Below are 12,438 nucleotides of genomic sequence, written 5' to 3' on the forward strand. Positions count from 1 at the left end.
AGCCGTTCGTCGTGAGGAGCCGTGTTGGAGCGGGGGGAGGGTCTGGCCTGGGCTGTGAGGGGGCCGTTGGAGGGGGGAGACAGGGTTGTGCTGGCTGGTTGTGCCCCTCAGGAGCTCCTCCTTGCTCTCCGACCTCGCGGTGGTACGGGATCGGTGTTAAGTGCAATCCCTCCCCCACCTTCTCTTTTTTAATGGCTGTTACTGATAATTCTTGCAGGTTTTGTGGTTTACTGTTGAAAGAGGCAGTGGTAACTGATTAGGTTTACTGTAGTCATGTCAGGATCAGCCCCAGAGGAGCCTCAGACCTCCCTTCCTCAAAGCACAGATCCTGCTGCGGTGGCTGGCGGACCTGGAGGCTCAAGTGACATTTCCTTTGGTGAGCACAATCTTAGCTTCACCACCACAGACGTCAGCCTGGTGGAGATGATGGAAATTGAGTATACCCAGCTGCAGCACATACTGTACTCACATACGGAGGTACAAGCTAGTGAAGGTGACGTGGAAGCTAGGCTCAGTTCTTTCTCCTCACCCGGTAATTCTGCAGGTCCCCCTCTGCACCAGACCTCCCTGAACAGCGGTCAGGAGGGGTGTTCAAACAGCTCTGGGAACCAGTCCGTTTACCCAGTTATCTATCAGTCAGGGTTACCTTCTGACAGCAGTTTGCTAAGTTCAAACCCACATTTGGGCTATGCTGACTTTCAGGAGCTCACAATGATGTTACTTAGCGAGTCTAACCTCCCTTTGAACCAAACAGATAAAACGCCTAACAGTGGCTCTGTAGAAGTCCCAGGACACAGTTTAGTAAAAGTTAAAAGTGATGAAAATTTTGTTGGGACGAATAAAGAAAATATACTTGTTGAAAATTCGGCACTGGCACCAGAGCCTAGATCTAAATCTGCAGTCAGAGTTCGGTTGGAAGAGAGATTCAACAGCATCCAGACCGAAACACCCAGATGTCAAGAACCCCGAGAATCTGGAGTAACTCTGAACAAGTGTGTTGCAATTTTAGTTTATATTGTTAAACTATGTGTCATCATATAGTTCAAAACTGATTTTCTACAGAAAAGATCTACAGATCTACAAAAAATCTACAGATTTTCTTTCTAAGAACAGTCCTTTTTTTTAGTACACAAGAATGATGAGTTGGGCTGTTTGAAATTGTGCCAGTCAAATGTGGCTGCAACTCCGCTGACCTCAGATTAAACCCCTCTGTGTGTTGCATAAATGGTACAGAATGTCGTTCCAAAATCAATCACTTTACAACTTTTTATTCTTGATAACAATATGTTATGTAAATAAAGGTGAGAGATGAACATTACCTCGTTATAACATGCAACTTGCTAAAGCAAAGTAGATTTTTGATCATAATAAAATATTAAGAGCAATTGATTAGTGTTACAGTGTGGAGGCCTGGCTATGGGGAAAGGTTTGAGCAAAAATACGGTTTTGCAATCTGGCACTGTAACTATATTAGCATGTTGATAAAACATTTTATTGAGGCATAAAGCTAACTTGTAACTGCACAGAATACAATACCATCTCAGCTAATTTTTTTTGTCCCTGAAGTAGGCAATATGGCAATAACAATGATTTCTGTTTATAGTAAATGAAAGTAGTTTCTTGGTGATAGTTACTAGAAGTGTGTGTAGCTGTAAATTTTTCTGCGTTCCTTTTCAAGTAGTCAGTCTTGTATGTTTGCTGTGTTGGTTTTTTTTTTATTTTTTTTTATTTTTTAAGTTTAGTAACATTGATTCGGCAGCCGTCAGAACTGAGAGGTGTTACTCTTCATCAGCAAGAGAACAAACCTGCTGCATTAGGGAAAAATAAGACTGCCACGCCTTCTTTTCAGGTCACATACCCATTATTTACTATGAACACATGTTCTGCTGGAGGTGCTAATCCTTCACAAGCACAGGTACAGAACATATTCACACTAGCTGTAGTCTGCCAGTATCAAATGCTCATAATTACATTACACCTCTTAGATAATTCTAAATGTTTGCGTTTAAGTGTGACTTGAATAGGGATGATCGAAATGATCTGTAGTGCACTTCATTTTTTATTTTAATCTTTAAGACCATTAAAAGTAATTTGCCGCACAAACCAATTGTGTGGCAGTTGTGTCATTTGTAATAACGTGCATCCAGGTAATCATCAATAAACCATTAGATTTCTTAGTGGAAGGACTTTTTTTCTTGCATTTATCAGCGTATCTGCGTCATCTATACAAGACAAGAAGGAGACAGTACCATTTTCTGTGCTTCCTTTTTTTTTTGTAATTAATTTCGATAAGATTTTTTTTTTACTCCCAACTTGTAGTAACCTCTGAAGCAAGAGGGGTAGCATGGCACTGAGAAGTGTCAGAGGTATCCCCAAAAAATTCAGCAGTCTGTTAAGATCCTGTGGTTGTGATGTGCAGAAGTAATTGGGATTTATTCTGATACCATACATTAAATCACGGGGCTAAAACTTAACAAGTTAACACAAAGACATCAAAATAGTCTCTTATTTATGTATATAGTCCTCTAAGTAACTCCTTTTTGGTTTTCACAGACTTCTGGAACGTCTTGCGCTATTTTGGAAGCTGCCAAGCATCAAGACCTTGGGCTACCCAAGACATTCTCTTTCTGCTATCAGGAAATTGAATCCACAAAACAGACGGTGGGGTCTGTGAATAAAGCTTTGCCTGAGGAAGTTTGGATTAAAGTTGGAGGTAAATTATCTTCTTTTCACTTAGCTGTCTCTTGGCCTTCAGATCTCCATTTTTTTTCTGAATTTGTGTGGTTTTTAGAATGGATATGATTTTAGTGAATCACACGGGGTGTGGTTTTTATGTCTGAGATGCACTATAGGCAATATGGGACTAGAGTCCTCAAAAAAAAAAAAACCAGCTTGAAATGAGAAAACTCAAGATTGCAAAGTACCTTTCCAAATCTGGGCCTAGAGTGAACAACTGGTTTCTTTCGACACTTTTTAACCCCAAAGCTGATACAGCAGATCCAGTCAGTATCAAACTGAGGAACACTTAAGGGCTGCCTCAAATGCTAATCAAAGGCAGCATGATCTGAGAAAATAAAAGCTGGTTGGATTTTGAAACGGCAAGTGGTGCCTTAGGGCTTCCAAAGGACGCATGCTGCTACGAGTCAATCCAGGTTCGCAATAAAGCTTCAAAGATTATTCCACATAAATAAAACAACAACAAAAAAATGTCCATGATCTTAATTTTCACTGATTAGTGGGAGGGTTATAAAGAGGTTCTTTTCCTCTTTGTTTCGTTGTTTTTCCAAGAAGACACCTTATGCAAGCAGACGATAAACAGAAGAAGCTGCAGCCTCATGAGCCCATCGGAGACAAACGTAGATCGCAAACCCCTGAGTGAGATTCAGAATATGCACGATGATAGCCAGAGTACTGCATCCGCCCAGGGTCCTTGGCAGTCGGCACACTCAAGTATGCAGGTGCAAAGTGGTACCCAGGATGGAATCGCTCAGCGAAGAGAAAGACATAACCGCATGGAGAGAGACAGAAGGTAATTTCTGTGAGTGGCGAGACAAAGTTTTGAAGCCTAAAATCCTGATACTGTAATACTCCTGACATCATCCAGAGTAAAATGTAAACTTGACATGTTGTTTTTACCAGCAAGAAAAGCAGTGCAGGTGGTGAGCGTTGGTTTGTCAGAGGAAAAAAATCTGTATGTTTCATTGTGGTTGTCTTTGTTGATTTTTTACTCTATAAACAAACAAAAAGAGAGATATCAAAATATTTAACTAGTTCTCTGAAGATAAGGTACCTTGCACATAACCTGACTAATAAACAAATACAAAGCTTCTAGCAAACAAAAAGTCCCCAAAGTCCATGGCTTGTAGAGCATGTGAGTAGTCTTCCTTTTAAATTTTTTTTCCTTCCTTCTCACCCATCAGTTAGTAACCTTTTGTATTTGCCTGTAGGCGCAGAATCCGGATTTGTTGTGATGAGCTGAATCTTCTGGTTCCATTCTGTACAGTTGACACTGACAAGGCAACAACTTTACAATGGACAACTGCGTTTCTGAAGTACATTCAGGAAAGGCACGGCGATTCTCTGAAACAGGTTTTAAATCTAATTTCATTTTTGTTCTTGCTCAAAAATGTGAAATGTTTTAAAGCTATCGTAACATAGCTCAGTGTATGTGCTTGATGCTTTTTGTGAAGGACCTCTATAGCATTGAAATTTCCTTTTAAATTTTTTTTTTAAAAGCTTTTAAATACAATGGTTTCAGTTCAGTAGTGTGAAATCTTAGGCTGTCCTCAGTCAGGGTTTTCAAATCAGATTTTTAAATTATTGTGGGGTTTCTTTTAGGTAGCCCAGTTTCTGAAGATGATACTATCTAGACAACAGGTAGCACTGTGGTCCTCTTCAATCATTCTTCCCTTCCCTCTCTTCCATAATTTTCTCTATTTTCTGCTTGTTTCACAGAGTTGTCTCCTAGCTAGCTTTCATGAACAGGTAGTACAGTGATGGGATCCACACTGCCGCAGGGTGGGTGAGAGCAGTCAAGGCTGCCCTATAAGCAGCTCCCCTGCAACTACACCAGTAGTTGCAGCCCCAGGGTAACTCTGGCTCTAAGTATCCGAAGAGAGTAGATGGAGTACGTATAGGAAACTCGTCTAGATACTGGTATGGCTCCTCAGCACTTCCTAGTAAAGGTGTATCATTTTTTTTCCTCAAACACTAGAAAAACAAAAACATACACCTCGAGTAAACACCTACATTAAATTTTTTTTTTTTATTTATTTTGATTTTTAGGAATTTGAGACTGTGTTCTGTGGTAAAACAGGCAGGAGACTAAAAATAGCAAGATCAGACTCATTTGTAATGTGTCCAGAGCAGGAAAACATGCCTGGCTGTGGAGAGCAAGTAGTCTGAACTGACCGCCTTGAACTGCATGACGAGTGTGGCTAACTAAGGGTGGCCAAACTGGATTTTATTTTCTCTACTTACATGCTGAATATGAATTGCAAACTGTAACTTGTAAAAATATATAAATAGAGCATTAAAGAAAACATTCTTTATTCAACATGGAAATGAAAGTTAACTATTAGCAATAGCAATCAGTGCTCTGTTAAAGGGGCTTTGAACCCAGAATCTCCAAGAAAATGTCATGACAACTAAGTATTTTTCCCCTTTAGTTGTAAAAACTGTGTTCTTCTTCTGTTTGTGGTTCTGCTTTGTTTTTTTTTTTTTATTTGAATGATCTAGTACAGTTAGGAGTAGTTGTAGAACATCAATCTGTCCTGTTATTTTAATGACTAGATGTAAATGTATTCTTCAAATGTAAAAAGAATTAAAGTTACCATATCTTAATGCCCATTTTTTCCATTAAAAATTTAAAGGCTATATCGGTTAACGAAGTGCATAGTTTCTAAACTGTGCTGATATTACAAAATTCATATTTGCCATAAATATTTTAACATTCTTGGCCCTGAAGAGTTATACAATGGTGTTAGCATTTTTTTTTTTAAAATCCAGTACTGTTTTTAATGTCTATCATCACAACTGTCCAACAGGTTCTTTAGTTGTTACTTTAGTCCAAGAGTGGCATATTGTAAGCAGTAGATTATTTAAATACACAAACTATGTTCATATTTAAAGATTCCTATGACTCCTTTGTTCATAAGCGTTAGCATATAGGGCAGAAATAGAACAGCGTGTGAGTTGAGAGTGGTTTTAATAATTTTTTAAAATAGATGACACTAGCAGGTTTTAAAGTACAAAACTCTCCCAAAATAAATACTGTCTTAAATCACGGATATGGACAATTTTGCAGCAATTTATTTCCAAGCCATTCTAGTAATAGAAGTTCTGGAAAAGGAGTTCAGCTGAGTTAATTTGATGTGTATAATGACACTTACAACATCACAAGGAAAAGGTTAAAAAAAATCTCCTTTTATTTTTACAACAGGTCATACAGGTTTTTTTTTGGCTGGGCTTTAAAAGAGCATCCTCTCTCCTTTGGGGTTTCATTCACAATTACTGTGCAAATAGCTGAAGTAGAGGTCGTGAAAATGCTGTTACTTAATTTCCTTTATTATCATATGGAAATATACAGAAACTCTCCCCTGTAAATTAAAATAGCATGTTAAGGTGCCTGAACACCTTCACAACATGTGTCTTAGTGCACAAACCTGTGTAACTGGAGTCAGTGGGAGCAGCACCAAGGAATTAAATCAACAAGGCTCAAACATTTCTACAGAAAAGTCGTGATCTGTAGTACGGTTAGGAGCAAAAAGGAACAATGCTTCCTCTTGTAGGTCTCTTGAACAAAGGGAGAAAGGGAAGTAAAAATTCTGGAAAATAATTGGGGGGAGGAGAAAAATACTCATAAAGCATCTTTTAATTAAAGTTTTCATCTGATGCTTTCTTTTTCACAGAACTGTGTCAAAGTCTCCACTTAATGTAATAGAAGGAACATGTGTCCATTTATCGCTAGAAGGATTCTGTCTGTTTTCTTACAATGCACTGTTTATTTAAATATTCAGTCACTTCTCCACTTCTTGTACTGTTGTTTTATGATTTTTTGGAAGTTGATGCTCCAACAGCTCCCATGCAAGCCGACGTGTCACATATTCCTGGAGTTCCCTGAGCCCCAATAGCACCGGGAGTACCAGGATCCCCTGGAAGACCGGGTTCACCCTGAGCACCATCACGACCATTCTTAGTAATTCCAGGTACACCAGGTGGCCCTAAACAAGAAGGGGAAAAATAGTACATTAATTTCCTTCCTTTAAAAACCTATATATATATATATATATATGTGTTGCTTTTAGAGTTCTTAAAATACTTTTGAGTGTCTGTACATGAGACTTGTTATGGCCTGTTGAGTACAAGGTGTTGAATAAATTTAGCCTGAATCTGGAGTATGTGCGTTGGATTTTTTTAGACTCCATGAATAACGACGGGTAATTTGTAACTAGAATTATTTTATGTCATCCCTGATAGTTTGCTCAAGGGATGTCCTGGATGGGCGAGCTCACAGCTTACTTATTTTGACAACTGTCCCTCCTTCCTGACCCCCAGCTTGCTGTTTTCTGGGAGGCTGTGACACTCAGCTGCTTGAATTCATGACACCCCCTTACTGCATAAGGGAAGGAGAGGAGAGAGAAGGATGATACAGAACATCTCCCTCACATTATAGATAAGGAATTTCCTTTATACCTGTGTCTAATTTTAAAAATTTGCTCATGATGAAACATACATTTTGTTTATTGCCAAAAAGACTTTCTGCTTTGGGTAGACTCAAGCTATTTTTTTTTCCTTCAGATGCCAAACATAATTCACAAAACACTGATTTCTGTAACAGCAAGCTACTGAAGCTGAAATACTGTAAAAGTCTTCCTGAGGGACAGCAATATCAGGGGATCTATAAGCCTCCATTTTTGTCTTAATTATGATCGAGAGATGGTGCCTGATTCTTTTTATTCATAGAAGTGATGAACTGCATCTACAGTTCATCTCCTTACATCTCATGAGTGGGACAAATGCTCTCGATGTCAACAAGTTAAACAGAGCCTCTTTTTTACATGCTTTGGAAAAGAAAACATTTATGGATTAATGGAATTATTTTATGGAAGAATCAAAGACAACAACTCTGATTTTATGAAATTATATGGATGCGGAGCCTGCTTATGGTGCCTGGAACTTCATCACTGTGCAGATGTAATGGCAATTAGAGAAGCTGCTTTAATAGGTGAGCAGAATAAAGAATATCCTTCTGAGTTTCTAATTAATCTGCATAAATTAAACTTTGAATGTTTTGATAAAGGATTCATGACTTCAGGTGTGAAGAGGGAATGTGCTAATTCCCTTCTACTGTTCAAACTGCCTGCACCTGCTGTACCATGGGAAAACAACCCCCCTACGAGGATTCCAGGGAGAAAGGGATTGTAACGGACTGCCAGCAGTATGCCGAGCTGGCCCTCTGGAGCCTTTACTTTAGTCATGGTTTATTAAATTAGTTGCACAGCCTTACCTTGAGGTCCTTGGTCGCCGTCAGGGCCATCAATACCTTGACCAACAGGTCCTTTATCTCCCTTTTCCCCAGTGTCACCTTAAATCAAAACCAGACAATTTCAACAATGAGTTGTGTACTGCTGCGGGATCCAGGGACGGGAAGGGGGAAGACCAAGAGCAGCTCAAAATCCTCAGGACATTGCTAGGATCTCTGCTTACACCGCACCCCGAAAGACACAAAACTGCCCTCTAGACCTCCATCTGCTGCTCAGGGCCTGCTCTTTCCTCCTTCACTGATGCAATTAATACAAGTTTGCAATTTATTTCTGTAGGCATGAAAGAGAAGCGGGTTGGTTTAGCCTTACCTCTGGGACCAGGATCACCAAGTTCTCCTGTTGGCCCTCTGTACCCAGGGGGACCACGAGGACCAGGATGCCCAACGCTTCCCGTAGCTCCAGGGGGACCGGGGGGACCGGCTGGGCCAGGACGACCCGTCATTCCAGGAGACAAGGGCTTTCTCAGATTAGCAGCTAACTGTGCAATTTGATCTGGAAAGAGCAATTAAAAAAACCTCATGTCCAACACTGTCCCTCTTTGCTTGGCGTACGTGATACCTGTGTCTAAGCTGCTTTCAGTGCACTTTATACGTCGCCATGATGAATCATTTAAAAATGCTAATTTTAGAAAAATGAACATCCCAGACAACAAGGTGACCTCCTGAATACTTTCCTTACATTAAATGTCAATGTATTTTTTTCTTATTAAGACAGAAAAGTAACAAATCCAGGATCTACTCATCTTCAGCTAAATACAGGAATTAAAGCCAGTTTTCTCCCAGTAATACTCACCATTTATCATTTCCCCACACAGTTCTCTTATACGTTGTTCACTGGCCTCTTTGCCCTGCAATTAACAGAAGAATCCGTCCGTACACAAACCACACCGATAACCATCTCTGACAGAAGCCTCAGGACCTGAAACTCATGTCCAGCAGCTCAGCAAGGACAGGATCCTGCATGAAGGGCTGTTGGGTTTTTCCCCTTTTCAAAAGACGACAGCTTCAGTTTAGAAGCTCTGTCACATTAATGGCAGAGAGTAATTTTAATGTGAGGCCAGATATTTAATCTGGGGCTTATCTGGCCTTTCCTGAATGCTGAAATGAGCTCTGGCCCAGGACACAGGTCAAACATTTGAAGCAGTGAGTAGGAGTCGTGTTTTTAAATGACCAGCCGCTCACTATGTTGCAGTGAGAACAGTGACTCCCAGCCAGGCCCCTGGACACACATAACCTGTTCGTGTATCACTGAGAGAGAAGATGAACTCTCCGAGGCATGCGTTCGGGGGGATTTTCATTCTGAAGCTTGTGAGCTGTTAATCTTCTTGCACTGGCAAACTCCTGCTGCAAGGCTGTGAGCTTGCATGTGCAGTTGCCGCCTTTCACCAGCTCAAATGCAGGACCTGATTTTTTCAATACGCATCCAAAGTCCACGCTCCATTTATTCACTCCAGGGACTGGTACCCCAGAAGCAGACAGTACTTACAGGAGGACCAGGTTTTCCCGTGATGCCAGGAACGCCTCGCTCCCCCTGATGGCCCATGGGCCCTGGGTGTCCTGGGATCCCTGGTACTCCAGCTGTCCCGTTGGGTCCTTGGACACCTTTTGGACCAAGTTCTCCTCTTTTTCCTGGCTGTAATGAAGAAAGAGGGGGAAAAAAGAAAACAACAAAGCTCGTAGAATGGAAGACAGGGTTCATTATTTTCTCATAGGGATTAGTTAACTCTTTCTTTGTGTTTCCCCAGGTCATCTGGCTGATCATGTACATTTCCTACATCGTATGGGTGATTTTACATATATAAGTCATGCCAGAGTCCGTGCTGGAGCAAAACCATCAAACACATTTGAACACTGCAGAAAATTGTCATTGTCACAGATTTTATAGCATGCCTGTGACTTCTAGGAAATGATGCCAGAATATAGCTTATGGAAACACATCATGGACAGATGCAATAAGCATGTTTACTCCCAAACCTGTCAAGGATGAGCCCGCAATGCCTGACACATACCTCTCCTTTTTGCCCAGGGGGACCAAAGGGACCCTGTTAGAAAAAAAAGGGAAGTAAAGAATCATCTGTTTGGAAAATGCACACCTAAAGTCAAATCTCCCAAGCTCTGGGAAGCCGTGATGGCACCTAAGGGGCTCTTCCAGCAAAGGGGCCAGGAACCATAATGGGATGCTGGGGACCAGATTCAGCCCTGGCACAACAGGGAGAGTGCTCCGGTGCCAAGACCTGCCCCAGGCACCAGTGCTGGACGTGGGTCCAGGCAGCGTGGCTGCTCCTTGAGATGGACCAAACCCCCGTGGACACAGCAGTGTGCTCTGAGGAGCAGAACGACAAACGAGCGCGGATCCGCCACGGCTCTGCAAAGGCCACACTGGCCTCTGGGGCTCCCCGAGGACAAGAGGAGAGCTGATGCACACCGTGATGGTGGTGGCAGAAACACTGGGGTTGCCTTCTCCTTCTCACAGCCATCAGGGTTGGAGCTCCTGGATGGTTAGTTCTTACTGACAATGTTAGTTCTTGATACATGGTTCTCTAGACCCCTCTGTTATTTGAAGAGTCAATTCTACTGACTTTAAGGACACCTACCAGTTCTCCTTTGTCACCTGGGAGGCCATCTGCTCCAGCGATGCCCTGAAAGCAAGACACCAGGATTAACACTGCACCCGGAGTGCACAGCGTCACTGACAGCAAGGCTCGCTCCGAGACCTGGCTAACCTCAGCTCCTGAGGGGGATGGGGGCACGGGGTGGTCACGAAAGACATCCACAGGATGCCATTGGCATTTCTCTTCCAGAGAATCTAAAGTTCGGGTTCCCCAGCTCCGGGTCTCACAGAAAACGTGCATTTGCAATGACAGCTCAGTGTTCAGTGCTGTCATTGCAACTTGGTGGAAAGAGTCACCTGCAGAACAGCTTCATCCCACCCTTAAGCAGAAGTGATCCATCACTTGGTGAGGACCAACCCTCTCCACTCTGTCTGGGGACCCTAATGTAAGGGTGGCTAAAGCTCCGGTGACATTAGTTTTGCTGGCCGTGATGAGGAGCATCAATTTGCTGATCAGCTGCATTAAGCCAACAGCAGCGGGTGTCATTAAGAGCATCACTGGCGGTGACACGAATCGCTGCATCCTGCCATCGCCGGCCGCATGGGCAGCAGAGCTGGCTTCCCCAGCAATTAGAGCAGACAATGAGCATTGTTATGGTGACTACATGACTTTAGAGGAGATGTTATTTCAAGAGAAATGCAGGTGGGGTTGGTCTTTCAACAAACCAGGGACCTCACAGACACTGGTAAAACAAGCAACACTTGCTGGAAAAGCACTCGTTTTCTGCAAAAACACAGTCATGCATTAACAAAAGTCATAAATTTGATGAAAACTGGCTCAAAAGTTCATCACTGAGATTAACCCAACTGTGGAACTTAAGCAGCAAAAAGTAAACGATTAAATCAGTCGATAGCCTGCCCAGCTTTGAGGCTAGGACGAATCCTCCTCATCAGGCAAGAAAAACGGGACCAAAGAGGGTTTTTCTGGTGTCTGCTCCGAAGATTTTCATTTGCCAGAAGGGAAAGCAGCTGTGCTGCCTGAGGCTGCGCCTAAGGTTCGGTTTAAGTCCCTTTGCTGACGGCAGCGTGAAAGTTATCTCAGGAGGAAGATCAGCGTCACTTACCTGGTTACCTTTGGGACCGGGAACACCAGTAGGACCCTGGGAATAAGTAACAGAAAGAAGGCAAGTGAGCTCAGACTGGTGTTTTCCTGCGAATTCCTGGTGCGGTCAGTCCCTCCCCAGCGAGGGGCTGGGAATTTGTCCCCAGCTGCCAAGGGGGAGGGACCAAACCTCATTCATGCTTCTTAGAACCAAGAAGAGACGTTAAGCATCCTGGCGAGTTCTGTGCACTCTCTGCAGTCCCCGTTTGTGTCGCAGGACGGTTTCTCAGGCCTTTTGCCGTACCAGCAACGGCTCAGCAGAGCTGCCAGACCTGGCAGGACCTCCCAGCTCAGGTCTGGTGGTCTTCTGCCCACCCAGTCCCCATCCGACCAGACCAGAGAGACCTTCCTGACACGGCTCCCCACCTGCCTGGCACAGGTTACCTGCACCGGCCTTTTTATACCAGCCTCCTCCATTTCCGAAATAAAGCTAAAAGGAATTCTGTGCTTTTTCTTTTTTTTTTTTTTTTTTTTTTTTTTACGCTTGTCTCACTAAAGTCATCTTTCTCATCCATCCCAGGGAGAGGAACTCTGTTTTGCTTCTGCTCCTCTGCTTTTCATTATTGTCATCTCACTATCACAACTGAAACAGAAATTTTACAAATTCACAATTTAAAGTCCAGGATGAAGAAAAGCTTAGCTCAAATTATTTTGATTCAGAACTGTGTCATTCACAGCAGG

General features: G+C 42.5%; 2 protein-coding genes across 2 annotated transcripts in view; one reads left to right on the forward strand and one right to left on the reverse strand.

The window, feature by feature from the left end:
- The first annotated feature begins 273 nt into the window (after window positions 1-273).
- Window positions 274-4,905, forward strand: TCFL5 (transcription factor-like 5 (basic helix-loop-helix)). The gene is made up of 6 exons (XM_010075864.1): window positions 274-992; window positions 1,738-1,915; window positions 2,554-2,713; window positions 3,289-3,529; window positions 3,948-4,089; window positions 4,786-4,905. Exons 1-6 carry the CDS (start codon window positions 274-276, stop codon window positions 4,903-4,905), a joined length of 1,560 nt encoding a protein of 519 aa, XP_010074166.1.
- A 1,358-nt stretch (window positions 4,906-6,263) lies between these two features.
- COL9A3 (collagen, type IX, alpha 3) overlaps window positions 6,264-12,438 on the reverse strand; it is a 38,284-nt gene continuing 32,109 nt past the window's right edge. Inside the window, exons 17-24 of the mRNA XM_010075865.1 lie at window positions 11,720-11,755; window positions 10,639-10,683; window positions 10,054-10,086; window positions 9,531-9,677; window positions 8,838-8,892; window positions 8,355-8,537; window positions 8,009-8,086; window positions 6,264-6,722 (exon numbers count right to left, since the gene is read on the reverse strand). Of these exons, the coding sequence (XP_010074167.1) occupies window positions 6,547-6,722; window positions 8,009-8,086; window positions 8,355-8,537; window positions 8,838-8,892; window positions 9,531-9,677; window positions 10,054-10,086; window positions 10,639-10,683; window positions 11,720-11,755 (753 nt within the window). The 3' untranslated portion in view covers window positions 6,264-6,546. The remainder of the gene's footprint in view (window positions 6,723-8,008; window positions 8,087-8,354; window positions 8,538-8,837; window positions 8,893-9,530; window positions 9,678-10,053; window positions 10,087-10,638; window positions 10,684-11,719; window positions 11,756-12,438) is intronic.

The sequence above is a fragment of the Pterocles gutturalis genome, unplaced genomic scaffold (assembly GCF_000699245.1).
Source record: "Pterocles gutturalis isolate BGI_N339 unplaced genomic scaffold, ASM69924v1 scaffold2093, whole genome shotgun sequence".
Lineage (NCBI taxonomy): Eukaryota > Metazoa > Chordata > Aves > Pterocliformes > Pteroclidae > Pterocles > Pterocles gutturalis.

Coding starts and splice junctions, on each gene's coding strand:
- TCFL5 (XM_010075864.1), top strand. CDS start 274: ATGTCAGGATCAGCCCCAGAGGAGCCTCAGACCTCCCTTCCTCAAAGC. Junction 2,714..3,288: donor AGTTTGGATTAAAGTTGGAG/GTAAATTATCTT, acceptor TGTTTTTCCAAG/AAGACACCTTATGCAAGCAG. Junction 4,090..4,785: donor ACGGCGATTCTCTGAAACAG/GTTTTAAATCTA, acceptor TTTGATTTTTAG/GAATTTGAGACTGTGTTCTG.